Source organism: Arvicanthis niloticus, chromosome 20, assembly GCF_011762505.2.
Source record: "Arvicanthis niloticus isolate mArvNil1 chromosome 20, mArvNil1.pat.X, whole genome shotgun sequence".
Taxonomy (NCBI): domain Eukaryota; kingdom Metazoa; phylum Chordata; class Mammalia; order Rodentia; family Muridae; genus Arvicanthis; species Arvicanthis niloticus.
The window spans coordinates 49,624,870-49,641,130 of record NC_047677.1 but is presented as its reverse complement, the minus strand read 5'-3'; the positions used below and the strand labels follow the sequence as shown (position 1 = coordinate 49,641,130).

General features: G+C 47.9%; 3 protein-coding genes across 7 annotated transcripts; 2 read left to right on the top strand and 1 right to left on the bottom strand.

Moving 5' to 3' along the window:
* The first annotated feature begins 2,137 nt into the window (after positions 1–2,137).
* Ly6g6f (lymphocyte antigen 6 family member G6F) lies at positions 2,138–8,773 on the top strand. The gene is made up of 6 exons (XM_034524094.2): positions 2,138–2,749; positions 4,433–4,762; positions 4,848–5,111; positions 6,607–6,765; positions 6,911–6,977; positions 7,132–8,773. The coding sequence occupies exons 1-6, from the start codon at positions 2,578–2,580 to the stop codon at positions 7,154–7,156; spliced, it is 1,017 nt and encodes a 338-aa protein (XP_034379985.2). The 5' UTR covers positions 2,138–2,577; the 3' UTR covers positions 7,157–8,773.
* A 144-nt stretch (positions 8,774–8,917) lies between these two features.
* LOC117724361 (lymphocyte antigen 6G6e-like) lies at positions 8,918–10,524 on the bottom strand. Of its 2 annotated transcripts, none has more exons than XM_034524108.2 (3): positions 10,401–10,524; positions 9,660–9,785; positions 8,918–9,555 (listed from the first exon to the last, which is right to left on the bottom strand). In XM_034524108.2, the coding sequence occupies exons 1-3, from the start codon at positions 10,450–10,452 to the stop codon at positions 9,335–9,337; spliced, it is 399 nt and encodes a 132-aa protein (XP_034379999.1). In that variant the 5' UTR covers positions 10,453–10,524; the 3' UTR covers positions 8,918–9,334. The 2 variants fall into 2 exon arrangements, with proteins under 2 accessions (XP_034379999.1, XP_076772864.1); XM_076916749.1 differs by having other exon boundaries at positions 9,688–9,785; positions 10,401–10,452.
* Ly6g6d (lymphocyte antigen 6 family member G6D) lies at positions 10,321–16,041 on the top strand. Of its 4 annotated transcripts, none has more exons than XM_076916751.1 (4): positions 10,321–10,453; positions 11,069–11,141; positions 13,436–13,573; positions 15,634–16,041. In XM_076916751.1, the coding sequence occupies exons 2-4, from the start codon at positions 11,099–11,101 to the stop codon at positions 15,846–15,848; spliced, it is 396 nt and encodes a 131-aa protein (XP_076772866.1). In that variant the 5' UTR covers positions 10,321–10,453; positions 11,069–11,098; the 3' UTR covers positions 15,849–16,041. The 4 variants fall into 4 exon arrangements, with proteins under 4 accessions (XP_076772866.1, XP_076772867.1, XP_076772865.1 ...); XM_076916752.1 differs by having other exon boundaries at positions 10,410–10,453; positions 13,392–13,573; XM_076916750.1 differs by lacking the exon at positions 10,321–10,453 and adding an exon at positions 10,552–10,647.
* The last annotated feature ends 220 nt before the right edge of the window (positions 16,042–16,261 follow it).

Sequence of the window (16,261 nt, the reverse complement as noted above, 5' to 3'; positions counted from 1 at the left end):
ATCCATTAGAAGAAATATCAAGATTCTTCTGAAGAATCCTATTTTTAAGAAAAAAAAAAAAAGTTTTTGGAAGAAGTAATCTGCTGGGTGTGGTGTGTGCACCTTTAATCTCAGCACTCGAGAGGTAGAGAGAGATGGGTGTGTTGACAGATGTGTCTCTTGAATTCCAGGCCACCCTAGTCTACATGTGTAGTGAATTCCAGGCCAGTCAGGGCTATATAGAGAAACCTCGGTCAAAGTGCTAGGGTTGGTGGCCAGAGAGATGGCTCAGCAGTTAAAGGCACTGGCTGCTTTTCCAGGTACAGCATACAAATTCTCAGCAACTACATGGTGGCTTACAGTCTGATCCCCTCTTCTGGCATACAGATACACAAGCAGATGGAGTACTCATATACATAAAAATAAATAAATATTTTTTATATAAAGATTTTACTTATTTATTTTATGTATATGATGAGTACACTGTAGCTTTCAGACACACCAGAAGAGGGCATCAGATCCCATTACAGATGGTTGTGAGCCACCATGTGGTTGCTGGGAATTGAACTCAGGACCTCTGGAAGAGCAATCAGTGCTCTTAATTTCTGAGCCATCTCACCAGCCCTAAATAAATCTTAAAACAAACAAAGTGCTAGGATTTAAAGGCATGCATCACTACCACACCAAATCACCCCATATTTTAAAATTACATTTGTGTATGTATCCATATATGTACACAGCCTACATGTCTGAGAGTTTTGGATTCATGCCATTGGCAGAGGAGATTTTAAGATAGCCTCATATTGATTCTGTCATGCTGTTGTTAGTGGTCACTCGTATGCAGATCTACAATGAAAAGGAGAAAGCCAGTAAGCGGCAACCTTCCCTGGCCTCTGTAGCAGCTTCTGCTTCCAGGTTCCTGCTTCAGCTCCCATCTTGAGTTTACTGATAAACTATGACATGGAAATGTAAGCCCAATAAACGCTGTCCTCCCCAAGTTACTTTAGTCATGGTGTTTCATCATAGCGACAGTAACCTGGACTTAGACACTTTATTAGGGCTCCACCTAGCTCTTATTGTTTGTTTGTTCTTCAAGACGGATTCTCACTGTGTAGCCCTGGCTGTCCTGGAACTCACCATGTAGACCAGGCTGGTCTCAAACTCATAGAGGTCTACCTGCCTCTGCCTCTCAAGTGCTGGGATTACAGGTGCACACACCACACCTGCCTTAGTGAGGGTTACTATCACTGTGATTAAACACCATGGCCAGAAGCGACTTGAGGGAAAGGTTCCTTCATCTTCCACTTCCACGTCACTGTCCATCACTGAAGGGAGTCAAGGCAGGATCCTGGAGGCAGGAGCAGATGCAGAGACTATGGAGGAACTTGGCCTACAGGCTTGAGTAAGCACACAGTGTGCTTTCTTATACCATTCAGGATGACATACCCAGGGGTGGCACCATCCACAATGAGCCCAGCTATTCTGCATCAATTACCAACCAAGAAAATTTCCTACAGATTTGCCTGTAGGCTGATCCTATGAAGATATTTTCTGGATTAAAATTTAAGATTTGTTTTTCTTTTTCTCCTTTTTTTTTGTTTTTTTGTTTTTTTGTTTTTTTGTTTTTTGAGACAGGGTTTCTCTGTGTATGGAACTCACTCTGTAGACCAGGCTGGCCTCGAACTCAGAAATCTGCCTGCCTCTGCTTCCCAAGTGCTGGGATTAAAGGTGTGTGCCACCACTGCTCAACTAGATTTGTTTTTCCATGTAAAGTTGACATTGAAAACTCACCAGCACATTGTATGTTGTCTTACGGTCAGAGGACAATTTGGAAGAGCCAGTTCTTTCTTCCCACCATGTAGAGCCTAAAGATTAGGCTCTGGTTGCTAAGCTTGTTGGCAAAGGCAAAACCCTTGGAGCCATCTCACTAGCCCAAAGAAAATAGTTTAATGGCTGGGGATATAACTCCATGGCAAATAACTTCTCCATGTTTGAAATAAGTAACTAGCTGTTCATAATGATGTATGCCTGTCATCTCACACCTTGGGAGGCAGATGATCAAGAATTCAAAGGTTTGAAATCAACCTGGACAACTTGAAAACCCATCTCAAAAAAAAAAAAAAAAAAAAAGAAAGAAAGAAAGAAAGAAAGAAAAGAACAAGCCAAAAAGAAACGAACTACCTAAATAACACATTATAATCAATCAGAAGTGTATAAAGATCTGCTTCTGAGCCCAAGAACCCATGAATAATTCAGGTTCCTGCTGTGCATTTCCTTGAGTAACAGACACTCCTCAGGAGCTCTGGAATATCTGGATATCCCAGGTAACCACAGGAACAGTCATTTGAGCTCGCTTATGGCCTGGATGTACAGTTTTATGCTGGGTGCCAAAGATATGATCAGTCAGAGTCATTTGACTCTTGGCTGATGTCTTGGGGATAGACGAGAAGCTACAGAAGGCTTCTAGGTGGAGAAGAGGAAGGTATCTGGGATTCCTTCCACACAAGAGCAGCTTGTACCAGAACATGACGAGCAGAAAGATGGAAGTTCCCTTTCCCCCAGATGACATGCAACTGAGTTTTATCTCTCCACATTCTCATGTCTCCAGAGGCCAAGTGGTCCAGCCCAGGGACTGTGGGCTTTTATCTGTGTTCTGCTTCCTCCCTGGAAACAGCAGGTCTTTGGAGCAGGGGAACTTGGCAGGCTCTCCCCATGGCAGTTGTAGTATTCCTCCTCCTGTTCTTGCATGGGCACCCCCAGGCTGCTGCAGGTAAGGAGCAGGAGGTGGGGGTGGGGTGGGGGTGTTTCTGCAGCTACTTAAGAGGTTGTGAGGTAATGTGCTGCTTCTCCTGAGTGTTTCTGAAAATGCAAGTGACTCAAGAGGACAGATTTACCTTGCTTGAACCCTCTTTGCCTTTAGTCCTCAGGAGACCCAGAGGTACCCCGGGCCTAGGTTAGATACAGTTTCCTGGGTTTTAAAAAAGGATAAAAATTGAGTCTGGGGATCTAGCTCAGAGAGTGCTTGGCTAGCAGGTGCAGAGCTCTAGGTTCATCTCCAGCCAGAAGTTTGATCCTTATTACCGCAGAAACTTGGCAGGACATGCTACGCCTATAATCCCAGAACCTGGGAGGAGATAGCAGCAAGGTCAGGCGATCCAGGCAGTCCTCAACTACATTTAACCTGAGGAGGGGAAAGCGACCTTGAAGGTCTGTGGCACTACCCAGTGGGCTGGGGTCGTAGGCTAAACAAAAACAGGAAAGGCAAAGCCAGTGGGGTGTAGGTGTTTCCCTTTCTCTGCTCCGAAGTTCATCTAAATGCAAGCCTGTTTCTGCCACCATAAATTTCCTGCTATAATAGGCTTAAACCATGAGTCAAAAGAAATCTTACTTCTAGCAGGGCAGTGGTGGTGCACGCCTTTGATCCCAGCATCCAGGCAGCAAAGGCAGGCAGATCTTTTAGTTCGAGGACAGCTTGGTCTGCATACAGAGTGAGTTCCAGGGTGCCCAGTGCTACATAATGAACTTTTGTCTCGAAAACCCTAATAATAATAATAATAATAATAATAATAATAATAATAAATACTTATCTAACCCCCTTAAGTTGCTTTAGCCAGGTATTTTTGTCAAGTCAATGAGAAAAGTCACAGTAGCCCCCAGCTGGTCTTGAACTCTCAGCTCAAGTGTTACCTCCTCCATCTGTCTCTGAACACTTTGACTACAGGTGTGCCACCACACCCAGCTTCCAGCTCCCCTTATTTTATTTTTATTTGTTTGTTTTGAGGCAGGGTATTGCTTTATAACAGCTTTGGTTGTTATATATTTTATTATATAAATATATAATATATTTATTATATGATGCAACCCTTCCTCCTCAGCTTCCCGAGTGCTTGTATCACTTGTGTGCTACCTGGCTTCGTTCCGTCAGGAAAGAAAAACAGATGAGTCATATGTGAAGAGATAAGGGGTGTCACCAACTATTGCAGCCTCCTTCTATCCTGACCCAGACAGAGCTTCTCACTGGCAAAGAAAGACAGAGCACCTTTTCACTCTTTACCTCCCCTCCCCAACTCTTTCTGGGACTCGTGTATCCCAGGGTAGCCTTGAACTCCTTGAACAGCGGAGGGATGATGCTGAACTTCTGATTTTCCCATCTCTGAGTGCTGGGATCACAGGTGTGCACTGCACATTCGGTTTATGGGTTTAAGCCATGCTGGGACCAAAGTCACACACATTAGGCAAGCACTTTGCTGGCTATCCAAAACCTCAGGCAAGCACTTTACTGACTGAGCTACATTCCCAGCCCACATTTCTTTCTTTGTGCCAGTCATTAGAGAAATGTGTGCTCACCAGTGCATGGAGACCCCAGAAGGAAGGGAAGGCAGGAGTTAGCGATAAAGCAGGGGTTTGCTGAAGGCCTGGACTGCCCTGGTCTGACAGTGCTCTTTCTCCACAGACAGCATCCAGACCATCTATGTAGCCTCAGGGGAGTCAGTGGAGATGCCGTGTCCTTCACCCCCCTCCCTACTTGGGGGTCAGCTCCTAACCTGGTTCCGCAGCCCTGTACCAGGTTCCTCCACCATCTTGGTGGCCCAGGTCCAAGTAGACAGGCCTGTCTCAGACCTTGGGAAACATGAACCTGATTCCAGGTTCAAACTCCTCGGAAATTATTCCCTCTTGCTGGAGGGGTCCAGAGATGAAGACGCTGGACGGTACTGGTGTACTGTGATGGACCAGAACCACAAGTACCAGAACTGGAGGGTGTATGATGTTTCTGTGCTCAAAGGTGAGTTGGGGTCCGAAGAGCCCTCTGGACACTAGAGATTAGGGAAAACCACACAAGAAACTGAGGAGTCCCTCTCTCCTGCCAGGATCCCAGTTCTCTGTGAAGTCTCCAGATGGCCTCTCTTGTTCAGCCCTCCTGTGCTCTGTGGTCCCTGCCAGGCGTCTGGACTCGGTGACCTGGTTAGAAGGAAGGAATCCCGTGAGAGGACCTGCTCAGTACTTCTGGGGAGAAGGGGCTGCCCTGCTCTTGGTGTGTCCTATAGAGGGGGTTTCTGAGACCAGGGGCCGCAGGCCAAGGAACATCCGCTGCCTTATGCCTCAAAACAAAAGATTCAGCTTTAGCCTGGCAGGTAAAATGACGGAGGGAATGGAGAAAGGTATTCTCTCCGGCATGTCTCACGCCAATAACTTAGAGGGTAACTTTTCCACAGGGGAAGTTTCCCTCAGCTCCCTCATTGACCAAGTCTATCACAAAGAATAGTTGATTAAACCAACTTCCTGCTTCCCCAGACCAGATCAGAAACCAAGGCTACTTTGGTGGGATATACCACTGTTTAGAAAGGGGTTAGTCTAGGGATGAAGAGAGAGCCCAGCCAAGTAAAGTGCCTGCAGCACAAACATGAGAATCTGAGTTTGAACTCAAGAGTCACAAAAAAGAGCCAGTCATGGTGATTGCAGACTTGTAGTTCCAACTCCAGGGAGACCAAGGCAGATGGGCCCCTGGGGCTCTCGAGTCAGCCAGCCTGGCCTGCTTTGTGAGCTCCAGGATAGTGAGAAACTTTGTCTCACACAATAAGGTGGATGGATGTCTCCTAAGGAAAAACACCAGCAGTTGTCTGCCAGCCACCAGGATGTGCTTGCACGCCTACACTCACGTGAATGCACACACAGCCATGCGCACACACACAAGAAAGAAATAGGCTGATTTAAGCAGAGCAGAGTGGCACATGCCTCTTAGCACGTGGGAGGTAGGAGGATCGAAAGTTTGAGGACAGCCTTGGCTATATGGAGTTCAAAGCCAACCTGCATCACATGGGACCCTGCTTCTCTAAAAATAAGCAAAATCGTCAAAATAATAAAAGAAATAAGCCTGGGCTGGTGAGATGGCTCAGCGGTTAAGAGCACTGACTGCTCTTCCAGAGGTCCTGAGTTCAATTCCCAGCAACCACATGGTGGCTCACAACCATCTGTAATGGGGTCTGGTGCCCTCTTCTGGGGTGTCTGAAGACAGCAACAGTGTATTCATATGCATTAAGTGAATAAATAAATCTTTAACAAAGAAAGAAAAGAGAAGAAAAGAAAAGAAACAAGAACTAGGCCAGAATACAAGCCAAGCATGTATTCTGCCTCCCAGGACTCAGAAGGCCGACACCGGAGTTCGAGACCAGTCTGACCTCCATGAGATCTTGTCTCAAGAACAAACAGAAGAAAGAAACACACTAATCTATTATTTGTATAAACTTTTCCATGACAGAGAGGAAGTACATAGGGATTTCTGGGTTCTGACTTCTGAAGAAGGGGTCGAGTACACTGTGGTATAATGGTCTATTGACAGGGAAGACAGAAGCAGAAAGCTTATAATTGTTATACAAAATAAAAGGCCATTGTGTTGAGAATGAGCGCCACCAGATGGAGAATAACCCATTTATCAGTCAGAGAGAGGAGCGAACAGGCCTTGCATCAGGACGGAAAGGTTTCAGCAGGGCCTAGAGGATGATGGGTGAATAAGGAACTGGAGGAATGCAAACTCTAAAGCCCTCTTTTTTTTTCTTTTTTCCATTTTCATGTGTGTGATTTGCATGTGTGTGGGCACTGCCTGTCGTTCTTCTTTTGCTGTTGAGGCAGCTTCCGCAGAACCTTCTCCCACTGTTTGTGCCCCTCTGCCGAGCTGGGATGTGCCCTGGGTACTGGTGCTGTTGTTCACAGTAGGCCAAGGGGTCACCATCATAGCCCTCGGCATAGTGATCTGGAGGCAGCGGAGGACCCAGGGGTCTCAGGACAGAGGTGAGTCTTTTCCCAGAGAGGTCAATTGGGTGTGAGGCAAAGGGTTAGGCTCACTCTAGACCCCGTGTGCTCTAGGGGAGGTGTGGCAAGGAACGGACCCCTGAATTACCTGGTGACCTCACATCGTATGGCTTCTTCCCCCCAGAACCTTCAATTCCTCATTTCAAACCTGAAGTCCAGGTCTATGAGAACATCCACTTGGCCCACCTAAGGTAAGGAACAACACGGGATGAAGCCTTAGACCCCAGAGGGGCTGAGCAGGAGACATTGTTACCTAGAACCTGGGGTTAGATTGTAGATGGGGGTGCTGGTTCCTGAGAAAGTCCAGGAGATTTAACATAGCTTTTTGCTTTGCAAACTCAACAGCCCACCCACCCACAAGACCAGGTGACCTTGGAGACATCTGCCTCAAAAAGCCTGACCTACAGTTCTGTGTCACTGGCCACTGGCGCCTGAAGGATTCCTCGGAAACCTTGGCGAAGGGGTGGCTGAGGGTGTGACTCCTACCAGGCTTCCAACAGCCACCAAGCTGGAGGGGCCAGGGACAACATAAGAAAGGGAGTAACATCATTGTGTGATGTCACCTACAAAAAAAGGCGTGGTGTCCTGTCTCAAAGCAGCTAGCACAGCAGTGACTCAGAGAGAGGAGGGAGTATTATGGGGTCTGGGGGTCTGTTGGCAGGAGGGACAGGAAGAGTCCAGAGACATGAGAAGTGGTGGGGCATCTGTCACAGGAGAGGCTGAGATACCTGTGGGGAGGGACAAAGGAGAGAAATGTGGACAGACCCAGATGCAGAGTCTGGAAAATAGCAGCCCCAAACAGCAGATGTGGGAGACAAAGAAAACTGAAGACTTAATGGGTTTCCAAGTAAGTCTGACCTTCCCTCTCCATGTTTCTTCTCACAAAGAGAAGCTGAGAGGGAAAAAGACCTCTTTAGTCAGGCCCCAGACTTCCTCAGATGGAACAGGAGGGAACCAAGGCCAAAACGGAATGGCTGTCTTCAGCCCCACTGGGGCTCTGTCCTTATCCCAGGCACACATGCTCCTCTGTGGTTCTCTATGGGTAGCTTATCACTTCTGACTCACTCTGAGCTCTTACCCTCGAGCCCACCAGTCCCTTGCTATCTCCCTGGGTAGCAGAAGCATATACAAGGGTTAGTGGATACATCCCTAGTGGAGTGAGTACCTCCAGGCTGTCCGAACAGAGGGAGTCAGAGAGGGTGTCAATGCTCCCTAAGAAGCCGGACTCCAGACCACATGCCCCTCACAGGCAGCTCTGCCAGGTGCCCCTTCTGACTCTTGGTTTCAAGCTTGGCTCTCAAAGGAGAAAGCAGGCTTCTTGGACATTGCCTGCAGCCTACAAACCGCAGCAGCTGAAGCTCACATACTGGCAGGAGAGAAGATGACAGCCACATAAATGGAAACTGGGGTTGTGGGGGCACCATTCAGGGTCGAGTGTGGCAGCCCAACCCACCAAGCATTCTTGTTTGTTTGTGTGTGTGTATGTGTGTTGTGTGTGTTTTTGTATACATACAAGTGCACATGTATACACAGAAGATATATGTCCTTATTCCTTTGAGACAGGGTCCTGTCATGGAACTAGGCTCATGGCCAGCAATTCCCACAGATCCCCAGTCTCTGCCCCTCATTTGGCACTCCTGTGTGGCTATACCTGGCTTTTTATTTTAATTTTTTAAAATGTTATGTGTACTGGTGTTTTGCCTCCATGTACACCTGTGGACCACATTGTGTTCAGTGCCCAAGGAGGCCAGTAAAGGGCATGGGATGTCCTGGGACAGGAACTGCAGATGCATGTGAACCATGTTGGTGCTGGGAATTGAACCCCGGGTCCTCTTGCTCTTAATCACTGAGTTTTTAAAGTGGGTGCCTGCATCCAAAACAAGGTTCTTGTGCTTACACAGCACATGCTGGTTCCCAGGGAACCACCTGTTCTGCCTGCTGTAGTTCATTCTTAAAGTGCACACTCCTGTGTTTCACCAACACCACTAGATGCATCATTATCAGGCTCACAGTCAAGCTCTCTTACTATTTTCACATATTATTTATTTATTTGTTTGTTTATTTATTTATGGTGTAGAGGATTGAACCCAGGGCCTTGTGTAAGGCAGGCAAGCACTCTGTCATTGAGCTATATATCTACCCAATAGCCCTTTTATTAAATACACTCTTTATGGTTCCCCAAGGTAGCCCTCTGTTCTTAAGACCCTCGGGTACCAAGCTACATGTCCCCTAGAATTACTCCATTTTTCGCCAGCCCCAGTGACACTTCTGTCCCTTTGTCTGGGACCCCATAGCTCATTCAGGGTAGCTGACCTGGGACATCTAGGTTTAAAGACAGCAGGGGTCTCTTATGAGGCGAGGTTCCAGACACTTGCATGCGGGAAGCAGGACTCCAGCTGTAGGAACCGGGTCTGTAGAGGTTCTGGGTTTGGTGGCTGAGGTTTTTATACAAAGTCATGCTTTTGAGCATGTCTGAAAACATCTGTGCAGGTGTTTTCACGTCCATGGTGACATTGGAGTCCTGGGTTGACAGTTGTGGACCCATGGGCTAGAGGAAGATATGTACTCCCCAGCCGAAGATAGTCGCAAGGGGTAGCAGAGTCATGAGGGGAAGGCTGAGGGGTCGATGTGGGGCAGCAGCGTTGCATAGATCCTGCTCACAGCACTGGTGCCGGAGAGCATAGGACCGTGACCAGTAGGTCGTACGGCCCAGCAGAGGGCACTGGGCTCTTGGGAGGCAGCTTTTCCGCTCGATGACCTCATTTTGCTCTGTGGGACAAAAGAGGAACGCTGAGGTTGGGGTGGCAGGAATGGGCAGAAAAAAAGAGAGGTGAGGCGCCACCCCAAGAAAGGCCATCGGACCAGAGTCCTACCTGAGGTGCCAACACTGACACCACACACCTCGTCCTCTCCACACTCCGTGGGAACAGGGTAGCAGGGCTTGGCAAAGCTGCAGGTGTAACAGTGGAGCCGTCCTCTGGTTGGGGAAGTGGTGAGACCTGTTGGGTCAGCAGAGATCAAGGCAGGAAGGAGAAGGTAAAAGGCTGCGCAGACCTCTGAGACACACAGAGAGCTGACGCACAAAGGAGGGAGAGAGAGCCATAAAACAGAAGAGGAAAACAGGAATGTAAAACAGCTAAGGAAGAAACAGGATGCAAAGAATCAGGCAGAAACAAGAGGGACACAGCGACCAGGACAGACAGACAGGAACAGAGAGTGGCAAGAGAAACAAGTCAGTAGAGAGGAATGCAAAAGCCAGACGCATGAGCAGGAAGGAAGGGGAGACCCAAAAGTGAAGTAGATAATGCCAAAGACAGGAGGAAACAGGAGTTGGCACTGACCGAGGCACTGAGCACAGAGCAGGATGTGAGAGGCAAACAGCAGGAGCAGAGAGCTGTTCTCAAACGCCCCCTCCCTCTGGCCTTTGGAGACGTAGCTTTACATAGCCCAGGCTTGCCTGGGAGTCCAGCTCTTCCTGCCTCAGACTCCAATGTCCTAAAATCTCCCCATTTCTCTCCACCTCTGTCAGCTTTGTTTCCAGTCTCCGTCTCGGCCCTGGCACAAGCCCGTCCCAGCTCTCTCCCCTTCTTGTGGATTCCCCAGTCTACCCTTACCCAGTGTCCCTGAGAGGAACAGGATGCCAAGGAAGGCGCTGGACAGACCCATGGTAGGAACAGCTCAGCACTCTGGGCAGGCACTGTCTGTACCCCGAGTCAGACACACCTGCCCGAGACAGGGAGGAACCAGCAAACCAACAGACGGAGGGAGAGAATCTGGGGTGTGGAGAAGTGAGAGATTCGCCTGCCTGATAACAACCCTCTGTTCCCGCACCTGAGGCTCCTGCCCGAGTTTGCCTTGAAGGTCTTCTGTTTTCTCCCTGTTTGTTAACTTGGCCCAGCTGTCTGCCTCTCTAGAGTGGTGTCTGCCGCCTTCCCTCCTGCCTCCTCTCTCCCTCCTGCTCTCAACCTGTTCTCGGTTCACTTCGGTTTTTTTGTTTTTGTTTTTTTTTCTTTCTTTTTTTGTTTTGTTTTTTGTTTTTGTCTGTTCCCATCGGAGCGAGTATGCCTCTCAAGGTCACACTCTGAACCCTCTCTAGATGTCAGAGTCCTGTTTGAGTGTAGTATCAACAAAACCCACCCACCCATTTTCACACCCCACCCACCAAGCCCAGCTGTTGGGGCCCCTACCCCGCCTACCTCACATGCCTTTGCTTCACTCCCCCAACCCCAAGCTTCAACATTGCTTCCCCATAATTATCCCTCCTGGCTTTACTACGTTGCAGGAAAGAATTAACCAGGAGCTGGGCTAGAAGATGTATGTCCTTCCTCTAAGGAGAAATTGGAAAGGAAGACTGGGTAGGTTTTCAGGATGGGACAGTGACTGTGAAGGAGGTTAGGGATTAAGACACTGGGTGGGCACAGGGAGTCTTAGAGGGTTTATCTAACTCCAGGGCAGCCCCGGTTTCCGTTCCCAGTACCAAGAGGGCCATGGCAAAGAAGAGGGTGGTGGGCCTCTCAGCACCTATACCCTGAAAATAACTGGAGACCCCACAGAGCTTTCCTTCGTATGGATTCTACCAATATTAACCATATCAGAAATAAGCGGACTCCTGGGATAATCAGCAGGTAAAAGTGCCTGCGGTAGAAGCTGAGGGCCTGAACCCTGGAACCCACAGAGAGGTGGGAAGACAGAGTCACCTGCAGAGGCATCCTCTGGTCCCCACAAGCGCACGGCAGCATGCTTTCACCTGGACTCACAAGGAAACAAATAATACATTTTTATTAACTTATTTTGGGGGGCCTTCCTTGACTGACCCGGAACTCACTATGTCAACTGGGTTGGCCTTGAACTCACAAAGATCCACCTGCCTCTGCCTCTGGACATTCCCTACCTAACACATGACTTTTTTTTTTTTTTTTTTTTTTTTTTTTTTGGTTTTTCAAGACAGGGTTTCTCTGTGTAGTCCTGGCTGTCCTGGAACTCTCTTTGTAGATCAGGCTGGCCTCGAACTCAGAAATCCGCCTGTCTCTGCCTCCCAAGTGCTGGGATTAAAGGCGAGCACCACCACCGCCCGGCCACATGACTGTTTTTAAAGACTTATTTTTAATTCTCTGTGTGTGTGTGTGTGTGTGTGTGTGTGTGTGTGTGTGTGTGCATAGAAACACTCATGTGAGTGCAGAAGCCTAGAGGCCAGAGAGGACATTAGCTCCTCTGGAGCCATAGTTACTACTGTTCAACATGGTATTAGGAAAGGAAGCTGTTCTTCCAAAAAAAAAAAAAAAAAAAAAAAAAAAAAAGCAAGTATTCTTATCACTGAGATATCTATCTCTTCAGCCCCAAGTAAATTCTATTTTAAACAAGACTAAGGGGGCTGGAGAGATGGCTCAACAGTTTAGAGCACTTGTTCTTGAAGAGGGCCCTAGTTCGATTCCCAGCACCCACATGGTGGCTTATAACCAACTGTTAACTCCAGACCCAGGGCATTGGGTGCTTCTTCTGGCCTCCACTGGCACCAGGCACACACGTGGGGCACGTTACATGTAGGCAAAATATTTGTTCACATATAATAAATCTTTTTAAGAAAGAAATTTAAATAAGGAGCCAGATGTGATGGCACATGCCTATAATCTCAGTACAGAGGAGACTGAGACAGGATTGTCAAATTTGAGGCTAGCATGGACTACATGCTGATTGGCGGGCTAGCCTAAGCTATGTCTAAGATTGCCTCAACAAGCAAACATACACACACACACACACACACACACACAAACACACACACTAATCTATATCTATAAAATTTAAAACAATAAAATAAAGTACACAGAATATTTAAAATTGGTATCTAAGCCAGGCAGGGTGATGCATGCATGTAATCCCATCAGTTGAGACTCTGAGGCAGAAGGATCAGGAGTTCAAAGCCAGCCTTGTCTCAAAACCAGCAACAATCAGCTAGCTAAATGAATAATTAGGTATGGTTATATTCATTTAACAAATAAAAATATATTATATGTTAGGAAGACATAGCTTTGTGAAAAATAATAATTACCCTCTGACAACCCAGACGGGAGAATGGCATTCTTTTACATTTCTGAGAATTGGTTTAATGTTGGTTATAATCAAAGGTGGCTGGGTTTTCATAACCTACTTCTTCTGCATTCCATCTGGGATGTAGATGAGCAAGAACATCGGAGGATGGAGAATTTAAAAAAGAAGACCCTTCGGTTTCCGGAGGGGTTTAGGGCCCCCGGGGGGTCTTGGGCCACCATTCTGGAACCAGTGCTTCGAAGTTTGGGGCTTCAGAGGACGCTCAAAGCCACCCATGGGGGCCCCTCCCTATCCCCATTGGGGCCCTGGTGCTTGCTGGGGAGACTCTTTCCTCGCTGTTTATTGCCCTATAAAGCCCAAGGCAAGGGGGATATAAGGCTGGCAGAGTAGAGCCTGAGAGGGGGGTGGGAGGGAGGGAGAGGCGCTACAGACATAAGCGAACGAACAACGTGATGAACCCCCAGTTGGTCGGGATCTTGCTCAGCGCCCTGCTAGGGGCTGCCCTGGGTAAGGAGGAAGCTAGAATGCCTCAGGCACAGGCCTGTCCTTCCCTTTGCCAGGACTCCTCTAAGAGCCGGATCCAGTACCTCTTCTTTCCTGCCAGGACACCGCATGAGGTGCTATGACTGCGGTGGAGGCCCCAGCAACTCCTGCAAGCAGACAGTGGTCACCTGCGGTGAGGGTGAGCGCTGCGGCTTCCTGGACCGCAAACCTCAACCCAGCTCGGAACAAGTCAAGCAATGTGAGTCCTTGGTTGTCCACCCATCCCCCTTCCCACTGCCTCCAACCAGCCCCCCTTCAATCCGGCTGGTTTCCACCCTTCCCAGTTCAATCTGGCTCAGGGCAGATGGTGCCACTGCTGAAGCAGGGCACTGGCTCCTGGCACTGTGCCCTGAGAAGCCCAAGGCTCCGCAGGCTCTCCCACCCCTGTCGTTACTCTCCATACAGACCCTCATAGGCCTTTGCTAGGGAAGAAGCTGTCTCCTAAGATCAGAGGCAAATGTTAAACCAAACTCCAAAGTTCAACTGTCAGGCACTGACTAAGGTCTGGAAAGGGTATGTTTTGTGTGTGTGTGTGTGTGTGTGTGTGTGTGTGTGTCTGTGTCTAATATTTTTATTTGAAATCATTTGGTTGACAGGAAAATGACAAAAGAAATGTACAGATGTATTTGAGCCCTGGTTCTTCAGGTGCTAACATTCCCGTGTCATTTACCAAGATCAGAAAATGACAGTTCCTACTAACTAACCTAGACTTAGATTCAGTGAAACACACATCTTTTTTTTTCTGGCCTAAGCTCAAAGCAGATACCCCGCTGACTTTTTATTTATTTGTAGTAATTATTTTGTTTATTTGGCTTGTATTTTTGGTTGATTTGGTTGGTTGGTTGGTTGGTTGGAAACAGGACATCATTATGTATTCTTGGCTGGCCTGGAACTCACTATATAGACCAGGCTGGACTTGAACTCACAAAGATCTGCTCACTTCTACTTTCTGAATGCTTTTATTTTATGTGTGTGTATTTTCCTGTGTGTGTGTTTGTGTATCACAGGCCTACCTGCTGCCTGCGGAGGTCGGGAGAGAAAGTAAAGCCTCTGGAACTGGAATTACGGGTGATAGTAAGCCACCGAGTGGGTGCTGGGAGCTGAACCAAGTCCTCTGGGAGAGTATGGAGTGCTCTGAGCCACTGAGCCGTCTCCCTAGCCCCAATTTACTTTTATTTTTGAAAGATTTATTTTTTTTAAAATAATTTATTCATTTATTTTTACTGCACATGCGTTGGTGTTTTGCCTGCATGTATGTCTGAGTGTGAGGGTGTCGAATCTTGGAGTTACAGACAGTTGTGAGCTGCCATGTGGTTGCTGGGATTTGAACTCAGGACCTCTGGAAGAGCAGTCAGTGCTCTTAACTGCTGAGCCATCTCTCCAGCCCCAAGATTTATTTTTTACATATGAACATGTATGTATGTATGTCTGAGTGCATGCCACATGTTCGTGAGTATCCTCAGAGGTCAGAGGAATATATCAGATTCTCTGGGGCTGGAGTTACAGACAGTTGTGAGCCTGCTGCAAGAACTCCGGTCCTCTGGAAGGGCAGCAAGCGCTCCTAACCACTGAGCTTTCTCTCCAGTCTGTCATCTATCTATCTATCTATCTATCTATCTACATTTTACTTATTTTTACGACAGTGTCTCACATTTCCCAGGCTGGCCTCCAACTTGCTATAAATCCAAGGATGCCCTAGACCTTGGGACCCTCCTCTCTCCACATGGTGTGTGTTACCACATCCTGTTGATTTTGGTGTATTTTGGTGGTGTGGGTAGAATCAAAGACTTGTGCACACCAAGCAAGCATTTTACTAAGTGAGTTTCATTCCCAGATCTATCTGCTGTTTCCTTGATACAGGGTCTCATTTTATAGCCCTTTAATTCAATGGGTCAATCGGACTGGCCTTGAACTCCTGGCAATCCTTCTGAGTAGCAGTTACTGGCTACTGAGTAGCAGTTACCAGCACGATCATCTTTTGTTTCATTTAGGTAACAGAGCTGGGTTACAAACTGTCCTTTTTGTATTTAGCTGCAATTTTCCCATGGTGAGGCTGGAATGGGAGTGGTACCGGGCTCTTGGAATATCCTAGCATCACTGTTTAGGTCAGCCTACTGGCTCCAATCCCTTGGTTTCTGAGAGGTGGGTTTTGTTTGTTTTGAGAGGGCAGAGTATATCCCTTTTGAGTCCCTGGACGTTGTAACTGCTCTCTCTCCTGCAGCCAGGAGTTTAACACCCCAGTGCCATTCTTTCTCCCAGCCTCCGGGACCTTGAGCCATCACTACCAAGCCTGCGTGGCCACCCACCATTGCAATCAAGTGGCCATAGAGTCAGTGGGAGACGTGACTTTCACAACCCAGAAAAACTGCTGCTTCGGAGATCTGTGCAACAGCGCCGTGGCAAGCTCCATGACCCCGCTGTGCTTCTTGGCTGCAGTTGCTACCACCCTGGCCTGGCTCTTGCCAGGACTGTAGAGCGGGAGAGTGGGACTAAGGGCAGGGAAAGGACTGAGGGATCAAGGGAGTGAGGGAGCTGGACATCCAAGGTAAGAAGACAAGCACTCCATTGTGTGCTGTTAAAACTGATGGACTATTCTAGAGAGGACTGTAAAATTATTTGTTTTTCATTCTTTGAGTTGAGGTGCTGGGATTAAAGGCATGAGCCACCACTACCTGGATGTTCATTTGTTGTTGTTTGTTTGTTTGTTTGAGACAAGGTTTCTCTAGGTAGCTCTGGCCATCCTGGAACTCACTCTGTAGACCAGGCTGGCCTCAAACGTGAGTTTGATCCACCTGCCTCTGTCTCCCAAAGGCATGTGCCACTGTTCCCAGCTTCTGAGTACCTTCTGTTGAAAAGATTGAAGGGATGATCGTGGGTTATCTGGCTT

Bases quoted from the DNA above. Each gene is read 5' to 3' on its own strand.
- Ly6g6f (XM_034524094.2), top strand. From the start codon at position 2,578: ATGTCTCCAGAGGCCAAGTGGTCCAGCCCAGGGACTGTGGGCTTTTAT. The intron at 4,763-4,847 runs GTGAGTTGGGGT...CTCTCCTGCCAG, and splicing joins TGATGTTTCTGTGCTCAAAG to GATCCCAGTTCTCTGTGAAG. The intron at 5,112-6,606 runs GTAAAATGACGG...CTGTTGAGGCAG, and splicing joins ATTCAGCTTTAGCCTGGCAG to CTTCCGCAGAACCTTCTCCC.
- LOC117724361 (XM_034524108.2), bottom strand. From the start codon at position 10,452: ATGGGTCTGTCCAGCGCCTTCCTTGGCATCCTGTTCCTCTCAGGGACA. The intron at 9,786-10,400 runs GTAAGGGTAGAC...CTGACCCAACAG, and splicing joins GTTCCTCTCAGGGACACTGG to GTCTCACCACTTCCCCAACC. The intron at 9,556-9,659 runs GTAGGACTCTGG...TTTGTCCCACAG, and splicing joins TGTCAGTGTTGGCACCTCAG to AGCAAAATGAGGTCATCGAG.
- Ly6g6d (XM_034524104.2), top strand. From the start codon at position 13,284: ATGAACCCCCAGTTGGTCGGGATCTTGCTCAGCGCCCTGCTAGGGGCT. The intron at 13,339-13,435 runs GTAAGGAGGAAG...CTTTCCTGCCAG, and splicing joins CCTGCTAGGGGCTGCCCTGG to GACACCGCATGAGGTGCTAT. The intron at 13,574-15,633 runs GTGAGTCCTTGG...TCTTTCTCCCAG, and splicing joins CTCGGAACAAGTCAAGCAAT to CCTCCGGGACCTTGAGCCAT.